This window comes from Neopelma chrysocephalum, unplaced genomic scaffold (genome assembly GCF_003984885.1).
Source record: "Neopelma chrysocephalum unplaced genomic scaffold, ASM398488v2 Primary Assembly neopelma1_81, whole genome shotgun sequence".
Lineage (NCBI taxonomy): Eukaryota > Metazoa > Chordata > Aves > Passeriformes > Pipridae > Neopelma > Neopelma chrysocephalum.
The window spans coordinates 1,541,155-1,563,051 of NW_020897743.1; the positions used below are offsets into that span (position 1 = coordinate 1,541,155).

At 47.0% G+C, this 21,897-nt stretch overlaps 1 protein-coding gene across 2 annotated transcripts in view; it reads right to left on the minus strand.

Moving 5' to 3' along the window:
- The window catches only part of LOC113971037 (rho GTPase-activating protein 20-like), a 32,383-nt gene extending 14,762 nt beyond the window's left edge, over positions 1-17,621 (minus strand). The window contains exons 1-2 of one of the 2 annotated variants that reach the window (XM_027690555.1): positions 17,534-17,621; positions 2,680-2,762 (exon numbers count right to left, since the gene is read on the minus strand). In XM_027690555.1, the coding sequence (XP_027546356.1) occupies positions 2,680-2,759 (80 nt within the window). In that variant the 5' untranslated portion in view covers positions 2,760-2,762; positions 17,534-17,621. Of the gene's footprint in view, positions 1-2,679; positions 2,763-4,971; positions 5,069-17,533 lie in introns of those variants that run through there. The other variant, XM_027690556.1, reaches the window with a different exon arrangement.
- Between the last annotated feature and the right edge of the window lie 4,276 nt (positions 17,622-21,897).

Consider the following 21,897-nt stretch of genomic DNA (forward strand, 5'->3'; position numbering starts at 1 on the left):
ATCACAAGACTTTGTCAGAAGCTTTTCTCGGGAGGGTTTGTGATTCGACTCAGATGTCTGTTTTGGAGGAGCCCATCAGCCCCATGCCTTTCCCAGCACTATCCCTATTGCTCTCTTGTATGACCTGCATTTGCCTGCCCCTGCCCAATTAATTTACCAGCCTCAGACAGATGGAAAAGTGCCTAAATGCCCACACCAAATCTAGAGAGGTTAAGCTGCCGAAATAGTACTTTTTGAGTAATTTCTCACTCAGGTAAAAGACTTACTTCCTGCACAGGTGTGTGAGGTACGACTTGAAAACGGAAAGCCCATGGCTTGTGGCACAGCTCAGACAGGCTTGGGGGGAACTGTCCTTTCTGCACGTTTTCCATCCAGACTGAACTGTTTGTCAGTGCAAGGGCTGCAGCACAAAGACAAGGAACTGCATGTACTCATCTAATTCCAAACATCTGATTCTGGCTTGCCTGGCTGCCATCCAGTATCTTGTTTCCGCTGAGATTCACATAGGTGCTGATCATTTCCAAAAAAAACTGAGGGTTTTTGCATGTTGACTGCAGTCAACAAGCCATCATGGGAATTCAACTAGACCCTCTCCCTGTGCTCTTCCCATCAAGAAGAGCTCTGCCCAGCATGATCTTGCACCTCAGCACCCCCAAAGAGCATGTCCTCAGCACTGCTCTGGGCTCAGGTCAGTGATGCTGGCAGCACAACAGCTCCCACAGCCATTTCTGGGTCTCAGCAGGTGGGATGTGCCACATGAACAAGGAATAGTTCTTTGCTGATTCTTACTCGGACAGTGTGTTCATGTGCCTGACCCTGACTTAATCAGTGAACCTCTGAAACACAGCCTTAGATTTATGTAGAGAGAAAAAACCCACAAATCCTCCTGTCTCCACATTTAGACAAAAATGTGTATCTTGCCTGAAAAGGGATGATGTGGAAGAGATACTTGTCTTCCCTCCACCCCTTAGCAATACTGCTCTAGTCTAAGGGCAGTCTCTATACAAACAAATGAAAAAACACATGAGCTGTAAGGGAAGTATTTTTGACATTGCTGGTCTTAACTCTGTTTCCACTGGCCTCATAACTGAGCTAATTTCATTTCACAGGAGTGAGGTTAAAGTGAGCCAGGAGCTGCTTTTCTAAAATCATCCCCCAGTCACAGGAACACCTGCACTCTGGCAAACAGAAATTCTCTCTTCCCTCCTCACCACTCCACAGCCACCAACAAGTGAATCCTTGGTCTGTGTATCTGTGGAGCTACAAGTGAGAAGCTAAATCACCTTTAAATGTGATATAAAAGCTCTCCAAGTCCATCAGCTGAGCAGTGGGAGCCACAGCATCTCACAATCCCAGCAGTGGATTTCCTAAACCTGGAGGGGTTATACAGCTTTGTAAACACAAGATAGCAAAAAAAAAGTCTCACTGATACTCTGGTGGCCTAAGCAAAGATGGCATTGGACCAACTCCCTCCACAGCAATTCATCATGAGAAACATTTAAAGCTTCCCTCCCTCACAAGGATATTCTCCAGCCAAATAAAGTCAAGAATTTGTTTCTCTTCTTTACTTTTTTTTCCTAGTGCAATTTAGATGGGGAAGGGGAATGACAAAGAAGCTACATAACTTAGTCAAAAAAGAACCAAAAGAAAATCAGTCCTGCCCTTTGTAATAAATGGTCCTACAAAACTGACCCCACAGAAGCAGTGTGTACTGTGCATCAATCACTAATGGTGTGATACAGAAGGGATCTTCAGGAGGGCTGGTTCAGATCAAAATGTCAATCAGTTCAGCTTTATTATCTCTTTCTCTTACAAGGAAAGAAAAAAATCAAACTAAACAAATCCCTCAGGAAATGTTATTTATGATTCCTATCAGAGCAAGGTAGAAAGGACTGTGGTATCCCCTTATCTGTCATGGTGCTGCAGGAGAAGGATGGGATGATGTCAAGCAGGACTCAGTCCCACTGTTGGACTGAAGTGCTCATGTCAGGGCTAGCACTGAGTGTTTCTCAAGATGTGCACATCTGGCATGTGGGTCCCTGTCTGCTGACACTCCTGGTGCTTAACACCTGCAGGAGCAAAGTGTAGGCAGAGACTTGATAGAGCTGCAGACAAGGGAGGGAGCTTTGCACAACCTGTGCCAGTAGTAAGGGAAAGCTGCTGTATTCTGACAGGGACATGGCTGTCCTGGAGCATGGCTGAATCCCGCATAGGACTGGCAGGGTCTGGGCAGGCCTCCCAGCCCTCCCTCCATCTCCAGAGGCATCTCCAGCCCCCTCACCTGCCCAGATGTACCTGTATCTGAGCCAGGGCCAAATTTCAAGGCCAGCTCTCCCACTGGCGGTCCAGCAGATGGAGCAGGGGCTGCAGAGGGCTTTGGAAGTGAGTAACCTGGGGGTGGCCGGGCAGGGAAATGGTGGAGTGGAACACTAGGATGCTCCTCAGGGATAATGCCACTGCAGTCTCGGTACGTGAGGTGGCAAATGCTGCCCCAGCCCATGTCCTGTGTGCCACCGTGTCTGTCTAGTGCCTCGTCCCTCTCCACTTGCCTCTGCTTGCCCCTGCTGCAGGACCAAATTGCCCTCAACATTGTTAAATGAATTTGAATTCATGTGAATTTGATTTCAGTTTGCGTGGGCAGAAAGATGGAAACAGGAGTCAGAAAGGTATTTACTCAACCTGGAATGGGACTTTGACTTGCTGAGAGCTTTAGAAATGGCAGATGGGGTAGATCGTCTTCTTTGGACTATGGGCTTCATCTTCTGCAAGACAAAAAGACATTCCAGTCAGCCTGGCTACCTTGGAAGCATACCTGCTCATTGAACTCTACAAGTTCTGTTTTCATCTAGCTAATACCCACGAAACCTCATCACTGAAAGCTATGATCTGCGCTGTCAGGCACCTTCCTCCCCTTCCTGATTATAAAAACACTTGTCCACTCTCACATTTACATTTTCACAGCCAAATCTCAAAGTAATGACAAGAATAAGCAGATAAAAAACCCAAAGTATGAAGGTCAGGAAAAACTTCCAAGCACTCATGCCAAGGAATCGTTTAAGGAAAGGTGTAGGAACTCAATTTAAAACTGGACCAGACAAAGTTATGAACAGCATATAATACCGTAGGGAGTTGTATTTTATGGGCTGAAGGAATAGTAGATTTTTCTCTACCTTCATTTTTCATGACTTACAGATTCAGCAAACAGGCTGTTATTAGTCCCTCTCCAGGCAGCTTAACCTCAAGACACTCGTGTTTTTTTCAACAGCCACAGCCACCAAGTCTTGTATAATGGGGTGACTGTAACAGTGAGACCTGAGAGTTTGACATGATAACCATCCAAGTCAACGTATACAGAGGTCACAGGTCTCCTTTTATTTGTTAAATTAATTTTGCCTGGATAAAGACAAGAGATTTTAGTCCGGGAGAAAAATCCTAACGTCAGTGGCTCTTGATTAGTAAGCATGGGAAAATCTGTCCCATGGCTCATTTCTAATTTCAGCATTTGCCTGTGTTAGAGCTTTAAGTGCCAGGGAGTTTAAAGCATGCTGAGAATCACTGATCTTATGATTTCTGAATGTATCAAAATAAGTAAAATCCTAAGAATAAAAGAAACCAGAATTTCTGCTTGAGGAGGGAGAGTTTCTATGTAGAAAGAGTGTTCCTTTTATTAACTGTTACTTTCTGTTATTTTTCAAGGTCTGTGCTGAACACAGAAATACTCTGTGAGAGCTCACTGGTCCCAGCTCTGAGGACACGATGCTATCACAGTTCAGCACCTTACGACCACATTAACATTCTTATGATGTCAGAGGAAGGTATCCTCACATCACTGATGGAAAGGCCAAGAACAAAGTGATTTAAGTGAATTTACATGACTGGTGTTCACCACATCGTACTGGATTTTCAGAGCAGCCTGGAAGGTTGGCTGGGACTGGTTTGAAGCACGTGCTCCTGATCACCCTCCTTGGAGCTCCAGGGGCTCAGCATGGCTGCAAATCTGTCTCCAGAGAGTTGTGTGATAAAGCCCAGAAGTTATGAGGTGGGCATTACTGACCACTTAGAAGTTGGTGGAAGTGATTTAACATAGTTCAGAAAGGAAATCCATGGCAGAGGCCAGCATGGAGTCCAGCAGCCAGGAAAGGGTCACCTTCCTCATCTTCCACTTAGTTTACAAGACCCCTTTTGCAGAAGGTGGCAATCCTACCGGCAAGAGTTTTCTACAACACAGACTCCTGACTCCATGCCTGATCAGATCCAACAGAGCTCTCCAAAGCACAGATGACCTTGTGAAAAGGAGTGTATGATTATGGAACTTAAAGTCGGAGTGGCCCTGCAAGTGTGATTTAATAAAGCAATTTTCTAATGCACGAATATTCAGCTTTGCAACATCAGTAATGCTCCCCGAGTAGGTTCCCTGGATACGTGTACATATGTAGACAGAGACCGATAGCAATCTCTCCCTCATACCCTGATATGACATTGCCAAGCAAAAATCTGTCTTCAGAAGTTCCACAGGGAGAACTGAATAAAAATAACATCAGCACAAAAAAGCTTGTTTTAAAAAGAGAGTCCCTACTAAAACAGAACATCTGGCTTCCAGAGGTGCCCTAATAGAATAAAATGTTCCTACAAACAACATGCAGCAAAGCACCAGTCATGCACTATCTTAGGGTGGGAAGCGAGGGTGGGTGTGGTTGCCTGGGAGTGAACCCCAGCAGCTGCTGCCAGCTGCAGAGAGCACTGATGAAGGGAGCAGGCGATGCACCTCCACGTCAGGGGCATTGCAGCAACTTGCTTGACCGGCATTGTAATAAACCCTTGCTCGTGGTAGTATCTTCTGGGCCAAAGAATCTCATGGCACATAATACCTTACTGTAGGTAAGGCAATCATTTTGGCCACCCCAAAATGTGGGGCACAAAGTGGTACCAATGACATACATGATGGAAGTATAGTGCAAGAAGATATTTTACCCAGAATAAATTTCAGGGAGTTGGTACTGGTGGATTTCTTTTCCTGACCACTGAGAAGGGTTTCAAACTGCATCTGAATGGTGGCAGTAATGCCTTCCAAGCCTTGTCTTTGCCCATGCACTGCACCTCTCCTGAGGGGTCTGAGGGTGTGTTCCACAGCACCACTTCCAGCAGGCACTGGGTTACCTCTGGAAATCTCACGAGGGCAGAATTAGGGGTTTCCAGTGAAATGCTGTGACTACAGGACAAAAGTTACTCCCCCTACTTTCTCTCTCCAAACAAAATGCTGACATCATTAGTTGTCCAGAGTTCCAGCTGCCTGACCACAAACAGACTCTACCAAAAAATGACATTCCAAGCCTTCAGCCAAAGTCTCTTTGACCTTCGCCTGTCATGTTCCTTCAGCAGGACATAACTGAGATGGTGGAATCCCCTTACTATGGGTAAGGCAATCATTTTGGTCACTCTAAAACTATCATCTTACTGGAGGAACGGGACAACTAATTGGCATAATTTCACAGTTAACCTATTTAATTTGCATATTTAATACAGAAATAATAAGTTGTTCTGCCTTTGGTTTCAGTAGCCATACAAAGTAAAACAGTTGCTCGTGTGCTCCCTCCCTGCTTGGGAGAACCTAGCTGTGTACCCCCTTTTAAACCACTAGAGTATGTCTGGGCCAGCCCATGTAAGTGATATTTCCTTAAGAGACTGCTGGACAAGGACAGAGTCTTCTAACACCTTGAGTGTTCTTCCAGTGCCATGTAAATGGGTTCTGAATCCTGCATGTTTCTAAGCTCCACAGTTTTATGGTTTTCTTGCAAAAAACCACTCCCATCTCACTACACAGAAGTAGCACCACAAGGCCTCTGTCTGACACTGGAGCCCCCTCATCCTGCTGCCCAAGGGTTGGGCTTGAGCAGAGCTACCTGGGCTCTGAAGGGGTGGCTGGTGACTCTCAGCCAGGCTCACCTGGCTGCCAGCAGCATCGGGTAGCCCTTGCCCATAAGCATTGTTTCTGGATGAAGGAGGGACCTCGTTGTGCTCCTCTGTGCTGGAGCCAGGAAGTGCTTTTGTTGGTCAGCTCACACTCACCAGGCATGGAATCAGAGAACTGCCGAAGGACATGGCGTGATCTCTGTGCTGTTTTGGTGCCATGGAAACAGATGCTCATTTACCCAATATACTCTGGAAGTACTTGAACACTTGCAACACTCTGGACCGTGTTTGTGCATTACTCATCTCTGAGCTGCCGATTTTAGCTGTGTGTTTCTTGGCATTGGGGAGGTTGTGAGTCTAATGCCCCTCATTCCAAATCCATGTATGGTCTGTGCTATCGGCTCAGCTGGCCAGGAGCAGTGGGGTTTTTTTCCTCCACTGATCTCTGCACTTGAATTATTCTTCAGATAGTTAAGGTGGGATGGAGCTGAAAAATAATGACACCTGCTTAGCATGGGATGGATTTTCCTTCTGCCCATAGCTGGTCAAAGTTTGCAATGCCTGTGCCACTGGAATGCTGCTGTTTGGTTTACTTCCCATTCAGAAATGAAAACAAAATTGGTTAATAGTGCTATTTTTCTGCTTAACATAAATTATTTGTTTCAGAAACGTTGATACACTGTTTCTTTAAAACCACCCTGTGCTGTCTTCAACCTCAGCATGTCACAGTGGGGTTGCAGCATCCAGCTCACACTTGCAGGAGAAATTCGCTGCTCTCAGCTGCCAAGGTTCGGTTACTCTTTTATACGGAACATTTGGCTGTCGGTGTCACTCTTCCCTTGGAGGACAACCAGTCCACTTTCTGGCTGCAGAGATGGTGAAAGGGTATCATACACTCTTTAAAAAAAAAAACACCCCAATTTTTATAACCATGGACTCTGAGTCCATTCAATGCTGACATTCTTATCTGTTAGGGAGGCTTATGTTGCTAAAGACACAACCAGAGAGAGTAAAACATGGGCCACAATGTCTTTGATTATTTGGAGCATCACAGATTGTTCCGAGCCAGTAACATCAACATTATTCTTATTCTTGGATGGATCTTGTGAAACATTCTCTTCCTACAAATATTCTCATCATGGTTTCAGTGTGTGGTGTCAGAGCAGATAGCTGATCACTGCTATTAATCAACTGGACATAGTTTTCAGTGGTCTACTGCAACAGGGCAAAAGGTACTGTATAAATGTGGCACACAGTTATTTAGCTCTCAGGCAACATTCAAAAAAATACTTAAGAACTCAGTTAAGAGTACAGAAACAATTAAATGATTGCTTGAGCTTGGATCCACCCATGTGAAAACAACTGCTGCAGTTCAATCCCATAATGAGTTTACATTAGCAGAGGCATTCCTACAGAAGTCTCTTAAGGAGATAATGTGGGATGCTGCTGCCTCCTGCTCTATTTATGTGAGTACTGGATGCTCCTACAATGTGCCTGTGTCAGACTCTGCCATTACATTTCTAGTTAGAGAACCCCGCTGGAGAAAGAAACAGAAGGGGAAATTGTTCACTATATAAAAGGGAATCAGGCATTAGGTTACATGAACTGAAAACAACTGTGCTTGTCATTTTATGTGGATGTACACGTAAAATGAGCTTAGTGAAAAGTGCCCTTGCATGGCTGCTGTCTCCTTCTCCCCTGTTGCCAGACTTCATCTTCAGGAAACTGTACAGTTTGAATGTGACCGCTCAAGCTGGAGTAATTTTAGCTGGGGCTCCAGCAGCTACTGTCTTGCAGCCATTCCCCCTTGCTCAAAAGTGGGAATCCATCGCAGGACACCCACTGGGAGGCAGATCACCTGTGGCTGCCTGCCCCACGTCCCACCAGGGTGCTGTGCGAGTCTGCCAGACTGGTCTTGGCTGACACTGGCCTGAAGAGCTATGCTCCTTCCTACATTATGGACCAGCTCCTTGGAAGAGATGCGTTTTCTTCTCAGCCTTGGTTTTCTGCCCAGCTCACCACCCAGAATAAGAGAAAAAACCCTCCACTTCTCCTCCAAATGTCCCTTAAAAGGTAAGACTTTGGAGTTCTAGGACCAAGAAAAAAGCCTGGGCTGTGATTTGTCTCCTGCGCTGGTTTCCCTCTCTTTGCCCAGTTCTCAGCCTGGGAAAGAAGACTGGATCATCTCATTTACAAGGAAAGGCTGAGGGAGCTGGGCTTGTTCAGCCTTGAGAGGAGACAAGTGAGAGGGGACCTCATCACTCTTTGTCAGTATCTGAAGGGAGGTGTCAGAGGATGGACCAGGCTCTGCTCCACGGTGCCCAGCAATAGGACAAGAGGCAATGGGCAGAAACTGGAACACAGGAAGGTCCATCTGAACATGAGGAAGAACTTTACTATGCAGGTTCTGTGTGCACTGGAACAGATTGCCCAGAGAGGGTGTGGAGTCTTCCTCACTGGAGATATTCCAGAACTGTGTGGACACAATCCTGTGCAATGTGCTCTGATTCAGCAGGGAGGATGACCAGATGACCCACTGAGGTCCCTTCCTGACTTACCCACTCTGTGATTCTGTGCCTCTGCGAAGATGCTCTATATAGCAGAGATATGCTGCTGCAGTGGTGATCAGGACTAGGCATTCCTAACCTGCTTCCTTCCAGATCACTGCCAGGTAGGCAGGCCAGCATGACCCGACAGGGAGAAGGCTCCAACATGGAGCAGGCTCTCCAAAAGATATGCTCCGTATGAACCATGGTTTGATGTGAACTTAGAGCTAAGACACTTGGGTGTAAATATTTATCTGAGCCATGTTACATAGCTTCATCTTCCTGCCAATTTTCACTAACTGCTTCCCTCTCCCTTATTACTAAAACCCAGCTCCAACCTAACTAAAAAACATTTCTTAAAATATGCAGAGCCCGGTGGCAGTAAATCAGTTTGCAAGGACACACTTCGAAACATTTCCTTTTCCTTCCAAGAAATGGAGCCCTGCTGGTTTATTTTAAAGTGTCCCATATAAGCATGACTGGAAGAAACAATTCTCATCTGCCAAAGGCCATGTGCATTTTCCACTTGGAGGTGGAAAGCAAAGTGGCTGGGGATTGGCTTGATTCACACTAATCTGTTCCATAACACTTTTTCTCCCTGCTCCCACGGATTACTTATGTCTTCCATGGAGTCTGGAGCAATGCCAACAGAGGTTGGCAACAAGGCAGGATGCCCTGCAAAGCATGGAGGGGATGGGAACCACATGGAGCACCAGTCCTCCTGATAGAAGCAGGTCTTTCTGGACAGCTGATGTGATGGGGATGTTCTTCAATGGCACTGGGCTGGAACCCAAATAAGGACACTTGGAACTTGTTATGGCTTTGGACTATGTTTCTGGCTACTGAACACAGCCTTGCCCTGTCCTCCACCAGCAATGTCCATGCCTGGAGACCAGCATGAGGGTTTGGTCCCATGACATGGCACTGCCTGGGGTTCCAAAGCAGAGCAAAACTCTCAACTGTCACTCAAAGAGAAAGACAGGCACCTGAAAAGGGGCCCAAAAGGTTTAAGCAGGAAGACAAGGCCAGAGCTCTCATCCATCAGCTGTGATTCTGTTAAAAACTGGGTGCCCACCTGCAGCTCTGTGCTCCCTCACTGCAGCCCCAGAACTAGACAGAGAGGTGAAAACTGATGAATATAAGAATAAAAAATTCTGCTATGTCCAAGCCTCATCCCTGATATGGTGTTGGTGGACAGAATCTGTGAAAATTATGGGCAGCTGGTGCTGAGAACATCCACAGGTGGCCTTTTCTCTGCAAATCTTAATGTTCAGCAGGAGAGGGGTGTTTATGTATTCTGGGACAACAAAAAAAAAAAGCACTGCAAGAAAAATGCTTACTACTGGTGAGGATGATTCTTAGCCATCATCTGCAGCAGAATCAGGCTCTGAACACCTGAAGGGTACACTCAGACAAAGTATTTTTTGTATCGATATAATTTGAAAAACTTTGAGCAATACAAATGCAAGTTTCTTCTCTGTCGCCAGCACAGCAAATCACTTATTGATGGAAACTGAAGAGATCAATAAATATTAGTGTTGATTCAGAAATACTTCTGTACTTCATGCATTTGGCCTGTGGGGATACAAACAGCTGCTGAAGGAAGTGCTTTCTTCCCCCTTCTAGTTACTGGCAAGGGAGGTCGAAAGCAGTGGGAAAAGTAAAACCTTGTTTTGTAAAATTTCTTCACTTTTTCTTGGAGGTCCAGATGGTTTTGTTGCAATTCTGATGTCCAGGGTCAAGTAAATTTGAAATATCTGTTAACAATGGATTAGACCAAACAGCTGTCACATGTAGGGATTTTCCTGCAGTGCTTCTTCCCATGGTAAAAAAGCACCACAACAGATTCTCCCTATGTGTTTTGATATAATTTTACAGTAGAACTCTTTTCTCATTCCTTTCCTTCCTTTGAACCAATGCTGAAAGCCACCCTAGGAATGTCTCACAAGGAATTCTTGCCTTTGAAGAAAACCTCTACACAGCTCTACACACATATATGGTCTCTGGCCTCAAGCTGCAGCATGTTCCAATGATAAGTATGGCATCAATGAATATGAGATGACTACAGATAATACTTACATTGGAAATCAGTGGGGGCACACTTTTATAAAGCCTTTAAGCCATTTAATTTAGGCTGGTACTTTGGGGCAGAAGTTTCTGTTGTGAAGTTGTATATATAACATTGGAAGGGAACTTGCTGGGTTTCACAGTATCAAAATTCACAACTGAGGCCAAAGTAAATTAAGAACCACGCTCTTTCTTTAAAAATGCAAATAAAGAGTTCACTGAATTGAACTTTGGCAAAATGAAAAACTTCTAGAGCAGCCAGACCTGAGGAACAGAAAAATGTAACACATTCCTTAGTGTCTTTAAAATAACCCCTTCCTCCTCCCACTCTTGGTTCTAAATCCCTCCTCCTGCCATATTAAAAATTAAAAACTCATAGACAGCTGCAGAATTACTTCAGCCTTTCTATGTGGGGCCTCTGAGCATAAATAGGGTGGTCCAGCCCCTGCTGGGGCCCAGATTAACTCCCAGTGCCTGAAATGCAGAGTACCCACATTCAGTATGTGATACAGGGAAATATAAACTGCACAAGGAAGAGAAAGTGCAAACCACAAACAGTTTATGAGGCAAAAATCACAGAATCACAGAAAATGCCAAGTTGGAAGGGACCCACAAGGATCACTGAGTCCAACTCCCAGCCCTGCACAGGACAAACCCCAACAATCCCACCATGTGCCTGAGAGTATCATTAAAGAGCTCCCTGAGCTCTGGCAGCCTTGGGGCTGTGCCCACTGCCCTGGGGAGCCTGGTCAGTGCCTGACCACCCTCTGGGGGAAGAACCTCTTTTTAATATCCAACCTAACCCTCCCGTGACACAACTTAAGGCCATTCCCTGGGTGCTGTCCCTGGTCCCCCCAGAGCAGAGCTCAGTCCCTGCCGCTCCTCTGCCCCTCCCCAGGCAGTTGGAACTGCAGTGAGGTCTCCCCTCAGTCTCCTCTGGTCCAGCTGAACTCACCAAGTGCCCTCAGTGTCCTCCCATGGCTTCCCCTCAGGGCCCTTCACCATCTTCGTTGCCTCCTTTGGACACTCTCTAATGGCTCAATCTCTTCCTTCCATTGTGTCCCCCCAAACTGCCCCAATATTGCAGGTGAGGTCACCCCAGGGCAAAACAGAGCAGGACAATCCCCTCCCTGATGCCCCCAGGACAGGGTTGTCCCTCCTGGCTGCCAGGGCACTGCTGACTCAGGGCCAAGTGGCCACCCACAAGCACCCCCAGGGCCCTTTCCCGGCTCTGCTTTCCAGCCTCTCATTCCCAGTCTGTCCATCCATCCAGGGTTGCCCCATCCCAGGGGCAGAATCTGGCCCTTGTTGAACTTCCCATGGCTGGTGATTCCCAGCCCTCTGATCTGTCCAGATCTCTCTGCAGGGCCTCCCTGCCCTCAAGGGAGTCAACAGCTCCTCCCAGCTTTGTGTCATCTGCAAACTTGCTCAGTGTCCCCTCCAGGTCCCCTGAGCAGACTGCATAGCTGCATTTGACACTAGCATGAGTCCTCGCCTCTCCTGGACACACAATCAAGGCCAAGTTGCCAAGGTGCCAGTGGTCCACAACGCTCCTGGGAGACTGACCAGACTCACCCCCTTTAGACCTGCCTTGGCTTTTACTCAGGGATAGAAGGAGGCTTGTTTCCAAGCCAGCTTCCCCCAGCCCTAAGGCAAACACGTGCATGAATTGTGCTCCCCAAGGAGGGTCCCGTGTTCCCCAGTGTGACCGATGCTGTCACAGGCAGAGGGTGACCCCAGCCCCTCCACCAGGCCACTGCCAGCAGCCTCCTGTGCCTGTGAGCTTAAGTACCGAGTGAACAATGCTTCACGTTGAGCCATGGTATTTCTCATCTATTTACAACGATTAAATAATTTTATTTGCAGCTTGGCTGTGGAAAGGACTTTGAAAAGAGCCAGCTCTGTGCATCTGGATTTCATTAGAGCTGAACATTAATCCCTTTATGCCTTATAAGCATCCTATTCGCATTATACAGACTCAGGGTTGCTAAATGGTACTCTCAGAGCTGGCTGGCTGAAAAATGGGTTAATCAACAGCATCTGTGCTAGCACACACACTATGAAAGGCATTTTCCTCTTTCTGCTGCCTGCTCAACTGCCTGTCAGTGTTAGCATGGGCACACTCATAGTAGCATTCACTGTCAAACTCCTCCTCAAAACCCAGGATAGGTTTGTGCTAAATTGCAGGATTTAATTCCACAGAATTCTGCAGTTGATTGAAATGAAAAATAGACATCCCAGCTTCAAATTAGGATGCAAACATAATGAATTTCAGAGGAACTGCAAGTCTGAAGTTACATGGGCTGGGCAAATAAAAGTAGATTTTGGCTTAGACAATTGCACTTTTTTGCCAGTTTTTGGAGTTGCAGGAACATTAAGGGTTAAGCATTGACAGAGGCCAAGGGAGAGACATCACTCAGCAGCTGAGCAAAGGTCAAGAATGGGAAGGTGGAAGGCGGGAGGGAGCAGCATTATGTGAGCTGAGCCCATGTGAAATAGAAGGTGAAAAGGAGGGGTCTGAAAACACAGCCTGAAGAGCTGCCAGTGGGCTGAGAAAGGGAAGGAGAGAAGTTGATTATGGAGGATAAGGAGCTCAGAGATCAAATAACCTGGAGGTCAGGGGAGAGTTTGCCAAGTGAGGTTAACAAAGAAATGTGCACATTCTTATACTAAAAAGCTCTTGCTATGAACCAATGCAAGTCAAGCTGTGTGGCCTTAAAGAACATGCCCCAGTTCTTTGATGGAGTGAGAGCTGGAAAAAGACCAACAGTGGAATCACACTATTCATGTAAAGTTTTACACAAGGCTGTTATAATTGTTCCACAGGAGCAACTGCTGCAAGGCACTGCAGAAACTCAGAGCCAAGGAAAAGAAAAAACAAAGGTAGAGAATCTTGCTCCCCTGAAGTCAGCAATAAAATATCAGTGGTCTGCAAAGGATGGGGGTAGTGAGAGTGGGTACGTCATCCCCTGGGAACTGGACAAAGGCTAAAGCAGCGCAATGACCCCTCATACCCCATGCAAGGGGGGGCTGGGCTTGTGGGGATTGGATCTGTGTGACAGAGGGGCAGCACAGAGACACAGAGGTTCACCAGGAGCACCTGTTGAGTGGCCATAGGGGTTTTTGGAGATGTCGTTCTCTGTGCCTCCATTTCTGGTGCAGCGGGCGATGGAAAACTCCAAGAAACATTCCATTTAAAGACACTTATTCTGATTTCTATATTATTCCCTGCTTTCATTTCTTCCAGTATTTCTTCTCCATTTTTGCCTTAACTCTACAGGAGCTAGTGTGAAAACTGTATCAGCTGAAACTTGGCCAAATATAGGACATACTGTGGGGTACAGACAACGCCAATGGCTTCCTAATCTGCCCCTTATTTATCATTTTGGCTTAACACATGTTTATTCATAAACTAATACCTGCAGTCACGAGTATTTTTGTGGGTCTTTGGTAAATACTTTATAATTTGATAGAATCTTTCCAATTTTGAAGTGTTCAGAGCAGAAGGCAATCGTCCGGCAAGATTTACAGGAGAGTTTCATAGATGGATTTTATATTTGCCATTACTTAGCTGTTAGCCCCTACCAGGTTTACTAATTTTCAGGTAGAACATTTTCCTGAGGCTCTTCATGTACAATCCCTACACAAGGACTCATGCACATACACATCTGCATACACACACATACATGCACAAAGGTCTTTGGGTTATAAATTTCCCGATAAATGTGGCAGACATCTTCTAACCAAGCCAAAACAAGCCTGTCAATAGGAATGATGAAAAATAAGTTTTAACTCACAAAAACATCCTGTTTTGCTTCAGTTTGTCTCTCACTGTCCACAAACTGGACTCCACCCTACCTGTTTTTGGAGGGGCTAACTATGAGTGCCTGGTTTTGGAAACTTCCATGTCCTTATCTGTCCTGCCATTTGCTCTGAGGGAACATGAGGAGGGCAGCACTGGGCAGACAAGCAAAGAGGGGCTGATCCCCGGTGCATGGGCACTGAGCACCCATCCCTGTGCCAGGCCCTCTTCCCACAGCTCTAAGATCTCTTGGGAGGAAATGCAGAGAAGTGGAAGATGAGAAGTGGGTTTTACTGCTTTATAGTTTCATTTTAAACCACAATAACTGCCACGATCCCAGCCTCTGGCTGAAATGGAGAAAATGGTGTTAAGCAGACTTGCTGTTTGCTCTATGAGGTGTCAATAATCATATTGCTGCCACAGACCAGAGAGAGAACACCTTGAAGGGGTGCCAGTGCCTCACGAGCAGCACACTGAGAGGTGGGGAGCAGGCAAGGCAGATTTCCTGTCTTAGGAAAGATAGGAAATCCACGTAGATGAGGTGTGCACCACACTTTAGTACCACCCTTGGGTGACCTCTGCATGCTCCCAGCCAGACCCCTGGGCTGTCCCCTGAGCAGTGCTGCCAAATGGGTGACATGCTGCCAGTGCTCTGGAGGCTGCTGGGGGTGTTCATGTGAGACAGATGCAGTGTGATATCGGTGTGACCACACATGGGTGACGCAGGACACAGGTGAGCAACAGCCCAAGTGGCCAAGTGCTACTGTGGGTGTTCTCAGAGATGCATGTATTCAGATCTGCTAGGAGCTCTTGCTGTGACAGTGTCTCTGGCAAGGGTGGAGGAGGGAGCAGTATGTGGATGAAGGTGAATAGAACAAATACAGGAGTCTGTGGGTGTTTGTGAGGGTGCTGGTGTGACAGAGGGGTGGTGAACCAAAGATGGACGATGGTGTGCTGATGTAATGTTGTCCACAAGGGAGGGACTGGGAAAGAATCCACAAGAAGCATCTCTGCATTGGAGCTGCAAATCAGAATCTTATGTATTACAAGCAGGAGAGGACCTGAGATCCCTCACGGCCGATCATGAAGAAAAAGTATCCACTACATCTTCCACCTAATTAAGAGAAACCATATCCATAGCACATTTCTCATCATCTCCCACACCTATGAAGTAAAAACCAGTCTGACTACACAGATGATCAAGTCACATCCCTTGGTTACAACCTAAAAGAGTTCCAGCCCCTGAAGCTAGCTCCTCTGCAAGACAAGGCCACTTCCCAAGTCTGGGGCCAGCCCAGCTGAATTATAATGAACAAAGGTGGAGCACCAAGAAGCATAAATGAACCTTTCTGTGAATGCCAAGCTCGCCTAGTCCAGGGCCACGTCAAGCAATACACACACAGGTTCAGCCAAAACCCCAAGTGCAGCAGCACTTAAAGACAGGTCAAAAGAAAGGAACTACGTCCAGTGCTGTTGATGCAAATACCTTCACTGAGCACCCAGCGTCTGCAGGGGAGGCAGAGACTATCACTATATCTCCATGGTCAGAGATGCCTATCCAAAATTAGGCTGTGCACCCATCCAAAGTGTGGTATCGTGTTTGAGAGGGATTCCCTGAAGCAGCTGACTCTCAGAAAATGTAAATTTTTTTGAAACCAATAAAATCTAATATTTATTTTCCTCATGAAAGAAACCTATGTTAATTTTTAAAACCTCACTAGAGGGCGTTAAATAAATGGGCTGCAACCGAGCTACTGCCTGTGCAGGCAGCGAGATCTTGGAGAAAACTGCTTAGCTGCAGGCTTGGGGGACAGGTTTAAAAGGTCTGTGCATACCAAAAAAACCTCCTGACCACCTTCTCTCTGGCTCACAGACTACTTTAATTCTCTTTAGCTGTGCACTGAAAAGCACCACCCCAGGGGCCCAGGAAATGTACCCAGGAACTTCCCTGCAGCTGGGCATGAGTGGTGCCAGGTCTCAGTGAGGCATTGGCAGCTGTGCTGTGACCAGGAACATTGCCATTTATACATAACCCAAGTACCAGTGGCTTAATTAGCTTAAGGTCATGCTGGACAAACTGATGACCAGGTCCTCAAAGACATCACTGGAAGGATGAGGTGCAGTGTATGGTCATGCTTTGTGCATCCTGGGGAATACAATCCACTTAGAGCTCCATGTTTCTGCAGAAGAAGGTGTCCATGGCCCTACTGCTCTGGCTGTGCAAGCAAGCAACTGGCTGTGATGCTCAGACAAAGAACATACTGTAAAAGATCCTCATTTTCCATCTCTGCAGGTAATGTAGAGTTGGCACATCACAGCGACAATCTGTCTGGGTACAAAGGCATTGGCAGGCAAGGGTCTGCCGAGGAAAAAGAACTTTAAGGAATGTTCTAAATATAGAAGACGATGAGAAGGTAAAGGGAAAACCAGCCACCTCTGTCTTAGGTAGGGCCCACAGGTAAAAACTGCAAGTGGCTCCAAAGAACTGCCAGCAAAAGCTGCAATGAACAATCACTCTGGATTTTTTTAACAGAACTTGCTATTTATTCCAGTGGAAAATCCCTGCAAAGAAAATTGTTCCACTCAGCTACTGTTTGTATTGGATGATTCATTTGAGAACTTCAGACTGGCATTTTGGATAATGTTTACAGTTTTCCCTCCTATTTTCCATTATTTCAGGCTAACCCTATGCTAATACGACATTCTGTTTGTTCGGTTGAGTACAGAACCGCAGCTGCAGTTCCGTGCAGCCCCGGCAACCCTGTCCGGCCGCAGCCGGTGCCGCGAACTGCGCTCAGAGTCGGCTACTCCCGGAGAGGCAACGGGATGAGGCAGCGCTGGATCCCGCGCTTGTCCTTCCGTCCCGACACGAGCGCGCGGTAACGCACCCCTGGCTGGTCCCTCCTGGATCAACAGCGTGATGCAGCAGCGACTCTGCGAACGCTCCTCACGCTCCGGCGCTCCCGGTGATTCCCGTCCCGACCCCGCGCACACACCGGCCCCCGCCCGCCCGCCCGAGGGAACCGGGGGCTCCTCCGCCGCCCCCCCGCCCGTCCAGTGCCCCCCGACCCGCCTCCGCCAACCTTCCCGCGCCCCCGGCGCCGACAGCTGAGCGGCTCCGCCACTGACCCTCAGCGCAGCCACTCCAGGGGAGCGGCAAAGCCCCTTCCGAGCCCGGCTCAGCCCCGGCAGGACGGACAGTACTTGCCTGGCTCCGCGCGGAGCCCGCGGCACAGCTCTGGGCGCGGCCGCGCTGTCATGCCCGCGGCCAGGGCGCGGCGCGGCCCATGGCTGGTGCCCGGTGCCCGGTGGCCCGTGGCCGGTGCCCGATGGCCGCCGGTGGCAGCGGCGCCCGCACTCGGTCCCGGCGCGGCAGCAGCGAGTGGGCGCGGGGCGGGGCGGGGCCGGGCGGGGCCGCGGTGCCACCGCCCCGAGCGCGGCCCCGGCGGTCGGAACGGCTGAGACCCCCGAGGGACCCCTTTCAGACAGCGGGGGGGATGTTCTGGGGCCTCCCGGGAGCCTCTTCTGCTCGAGGCTGAACGGCCCCAGCTCACGATGCCGAAGAGCAAAACCCAGAGCGAGTACGGGGAGAGAGCCACCCCGACAGTGACGCTACGAGATCGGTTTTCTGGGCAAATGCGGTGGGAGAGGCTGGAACCGGCAGGACTCGGGACAGCCGGGCCCGTGTGTTCTGGGAGGCCGCTGTTCCTGCACACCAGGGCACCTGAGCGCTCAGGTTTCATGCTCCAAGACTTTGAAGGCTCCTGTCATGGGAATTTTTGCCATCCCAGACAAAGCAGAGTGATGTGTAACTGCCCTCAAAGACTGGCCCGAGCTCCCGCTGTCCACATTACTGATGCTGCCTAAAATGGGGTGTACCCAGGGGGCTGTCTGGGGGGCTGAGGCTTCTGGGCCCAGTTATCATGGAAATGGCAGGAAAAGCAATGGTGGCCCAAGTGCATCCCCTCCCTGCCCCCCTTCATTTGTGGGTTTTAGTTGTTGTATAGGAAGTTTCCTTTAAAAAGTGTTCAATCTGCATGGCAGGGAAATTTTGTGTCCGTGGGGAAGTCTGTTTGTGTTGAAGAAGAAACCCCTTGAGAGACAGTTCCAAGGTAAACACATACCAGAGACAGACACTTTCACAGTTCTGTCACTTTGGGAAGTATCTGTGATATAAAATCCTCTCTGGAGATGTGCCGAAATGAATATATTACACGGGAAAAATGTACTCTAATTCATGCTAAGATATTTTGATCTCTTTCACGTTATAGGTTCAGTCCTGCAAACAAGTACTTAAAGTGTTAAATAAATGGAAACATTTAAAAAACAAAAGTGTACCACGTCTCAGTCACACAGATTGTCTTGGAAGGTCAAAAGATTTTTAAAAACTATAAAGTAATATGACAAATACTATATTTGCCACCTAGTACTCTGTGGTCTGATCTTTGTTATCTCCCTGGATACAAGATTTGACAAGTTGTGATATTTCAGGAATGACATCTCCTCTGTCTCTAAACAACCCTTACAAATGCTTTTGAATACAAGATACATAAGAGATAGTTTCAGAAAATTAAAGAGCAGCCCCCCCTCCCCGTGTATGTGGTTTGTCTTTAAAAAGACAAAGCAGCCAGTCTCCCTCTGCTCCCCCCACATATTCATGGAGTATTAAAAACTATGCAGTCCCTCCCCATCAGCTCTCATTCTCCTAGCACATACCTCAGGAGGCATTTCCTGTAAGTGAAAAGGTACCAAAGGGCAGACAAATTTAAGACTGCAGACAAGACTGGTGCTTATTAGTGCTTTTCACCCATATTTTTCCATGTCTAGTGTCCACAATCTGCTCACTGTTGTAGCAACAATACAATAATTAAAATGGCACAGCCTTTACTAAAGGAACTCCCCAGACAAAATTTCTTGATCTTTTCTCTCTAAACTACCTCTTTCCTAATCTATGAGCAAAAAATATTTCCTCTGCAGTTGCAAGTTCCTCTGAATTCTGAATTTAACAACACTCATTATACTAAATAAAAGTTCTCGAACGCCTTTAAGCTTATTACACACCCACTCGTAGCTTGGTGGAGTTCAGCCATTTTCCTTTATCTCCACTGCATGGTCAAGGGGTTTTAGGATATTTGTGTGTTATAGTTCAGCAAAATGTGTCAGTAACAAAGAGAACGTTTCTCCTAAATTTTTGAGCAAACTTAGGCAGAGAATCCTCTTCCCTCCCCTTTGCCTCCTGCCCAAGAAATATCCATGAATGATCAGTTTCTGAAGAACAGTGAACCTTCATAAGAAAAGAATCATAAATAGCCTGCTGTGTTCTGAAACTAGTTTGTTTTGTGGTACCACAGCAGCCATGTAGGGGATCAGATATGGGAAAAGGAAATTGTTGTATTGGGCTGGGGTACAAATGCTCAGGCACTCTTTTGAAGGAGCAGAATTAGTGATCTCTGCTTGTGTTGGCTTTGCTTCCGACTTCGTCGCTCCACTCCATCATCTGCTATCTTTCTGAATCACTCTGCAATGTTGGTTTTTCTTTTCCTTTTTGAAATGTGAATACACATCAAGCATGTTGTAAAGTTACAACTGCTCCGAGCCAGCCAAATTGGCTGCAAGCCTGGATATTATAGGGAGGAATTCAGTCTTGGAAGTGTGACAGCATCAATGGTCTTTAGGTCCCTGCTGTCTTTCAAAGGGGCGTTGAATGTCAGTGCTCCCCTGAAACAGCCTTTTCTAGCAGGGAAGCCCATTTCTAAGCAGATCAAAACCAGCTTGTTCCAACTGTAGCCCTTAAAGAGTCTTTAAAAAAAAGAATCCAGTACCCCCCTAAAAAAGAAAACCTTAACAGTTTGGAATTTATTTTCAAAGGGGCATTCAAGATAAATTCCCTTACAACTGTTATTCCAAATCACTGTGCTTTGGAGAAATGCAAACTGAGCATTATCCCATGGGAGGCATCACAGAGGGACTCAATTCCACACCTCTGGCTCCGTTTACATTAGAAGACAAAGAATAGGCCAAGGAGTTCCACTCCAGTGCAGTTGTTTCCTTTCCTGGTTATGGATTTGTTTCAGAACATAGTGCAGTCCTCATCCTCCTGTGCAAGTAGGGAAGGGCTTGGAATACTCCTCGTATTTATGGGACGGGGCTGGAAACTTTGCTGCTGTCAGATCTCCATGACACTGTTGCATGAGCAGCAGTAATGAGGGCTCTATTTGACAAAGACACTCAAACAGAAAGGCCAGGGCTGAACAGATGGAAGTTTCTCAACAGATAGGAACATCTTGTTTTATCTTTTGGAGTTATTATTTGATAGTGCAGCAAAACTGTTTGAAAGAGTCTACCAACACATAGGATCAACAAATACTTCCACCGCGCTCCTGGGTTTGTTTTCTGTACTACAGAACTGCAGAACACAGCATGACTCAGGGCTTGCCATGCTGCTGACACTGCTACCTAATCTTAAAATGCTCTGATGTACAGCAGCACCAATCAAACATTTGCTGAACAAACGTAGGGATCAGTTAAGACACTTCACCAAGTCTGGCAATGTACTGTCAGTGAGCTGAAGCCAGGGAGGACTTTCCTTCCTTTCAAGCACTGTCATGGGCCGTGTTTGAGAGCAGGAAATTGGGTTAGCCAGGGCATCGATCAAATCTGTAAAAAAACCCCCTGTGTTCCTGTGCTGTGAATTTGCATGATAACCTTTGATGTGTGAAGGCTAGCCCATCACATCCTCCCTACAAAATCTCATTTAACACGGCTGCCCAGGCTGAATCTTGTTCTCAACCCAAAGGTTGAACTGGCCCCTGCTATAGAAGGAATACATCCTGTAGTCATTGTGTCCTCCTCTCCCTGATTTCCATGGTGTTTCCTTTAGCAAGGTTCAGTAACACTGTGTTTGCCTGATTCCTTTGTCTGCTGCAGCTTCATTCTGGGCTGAAAATACCATAAGGCTTTCTACACTATGATTCAGCATGTCTGAAGAGTATGAAGGCTACTAAAAGGAATCTGTTTCTAAATGATAGATATTCCTTTTTCTTTCCTCCCTCAGGGCAAAAAAGTCAGTTTTATCACAGCATTTCTTGCCACAGTCCTCTGAACCACCAGGTCAGGTATGCATTCCCCACACCACTGTTGCCAGTCACTGCCCTTTCTTACCCTCAGCCTGAGGAGCTTCACCTCTCATAGCTGACTTGCTTCTTTGTGAAAGGGTTTTTTTCCCAGTTAGCAACAAGTTCCTTCACTGCTTGCCTAGTATTCATTAGAGTTGGGTGGCACATAGTTTTGCTGCTAGGTCAGGAGAAAAATATATTTACAACACAATGTTCTCCCACAGGTACACTTCCCCCCACCTTCCCACCCTCTTCCTAGTGTGGACACAAGCAGACAATATAAAGATCTTTTAAAGCCACCTCTAGGTTGGGGTTGTGCTCCTATTTGCAGTACAAACATGCAGCATGTCTTGCTATACTGTTCATCAAGCAAGCAGGATTGCAAGAACACCTCACTCATCCTATTTGGCCAAGGTGTTGCTGCTTTTGGAATCTCATCTTTTGCATTTCCACACAC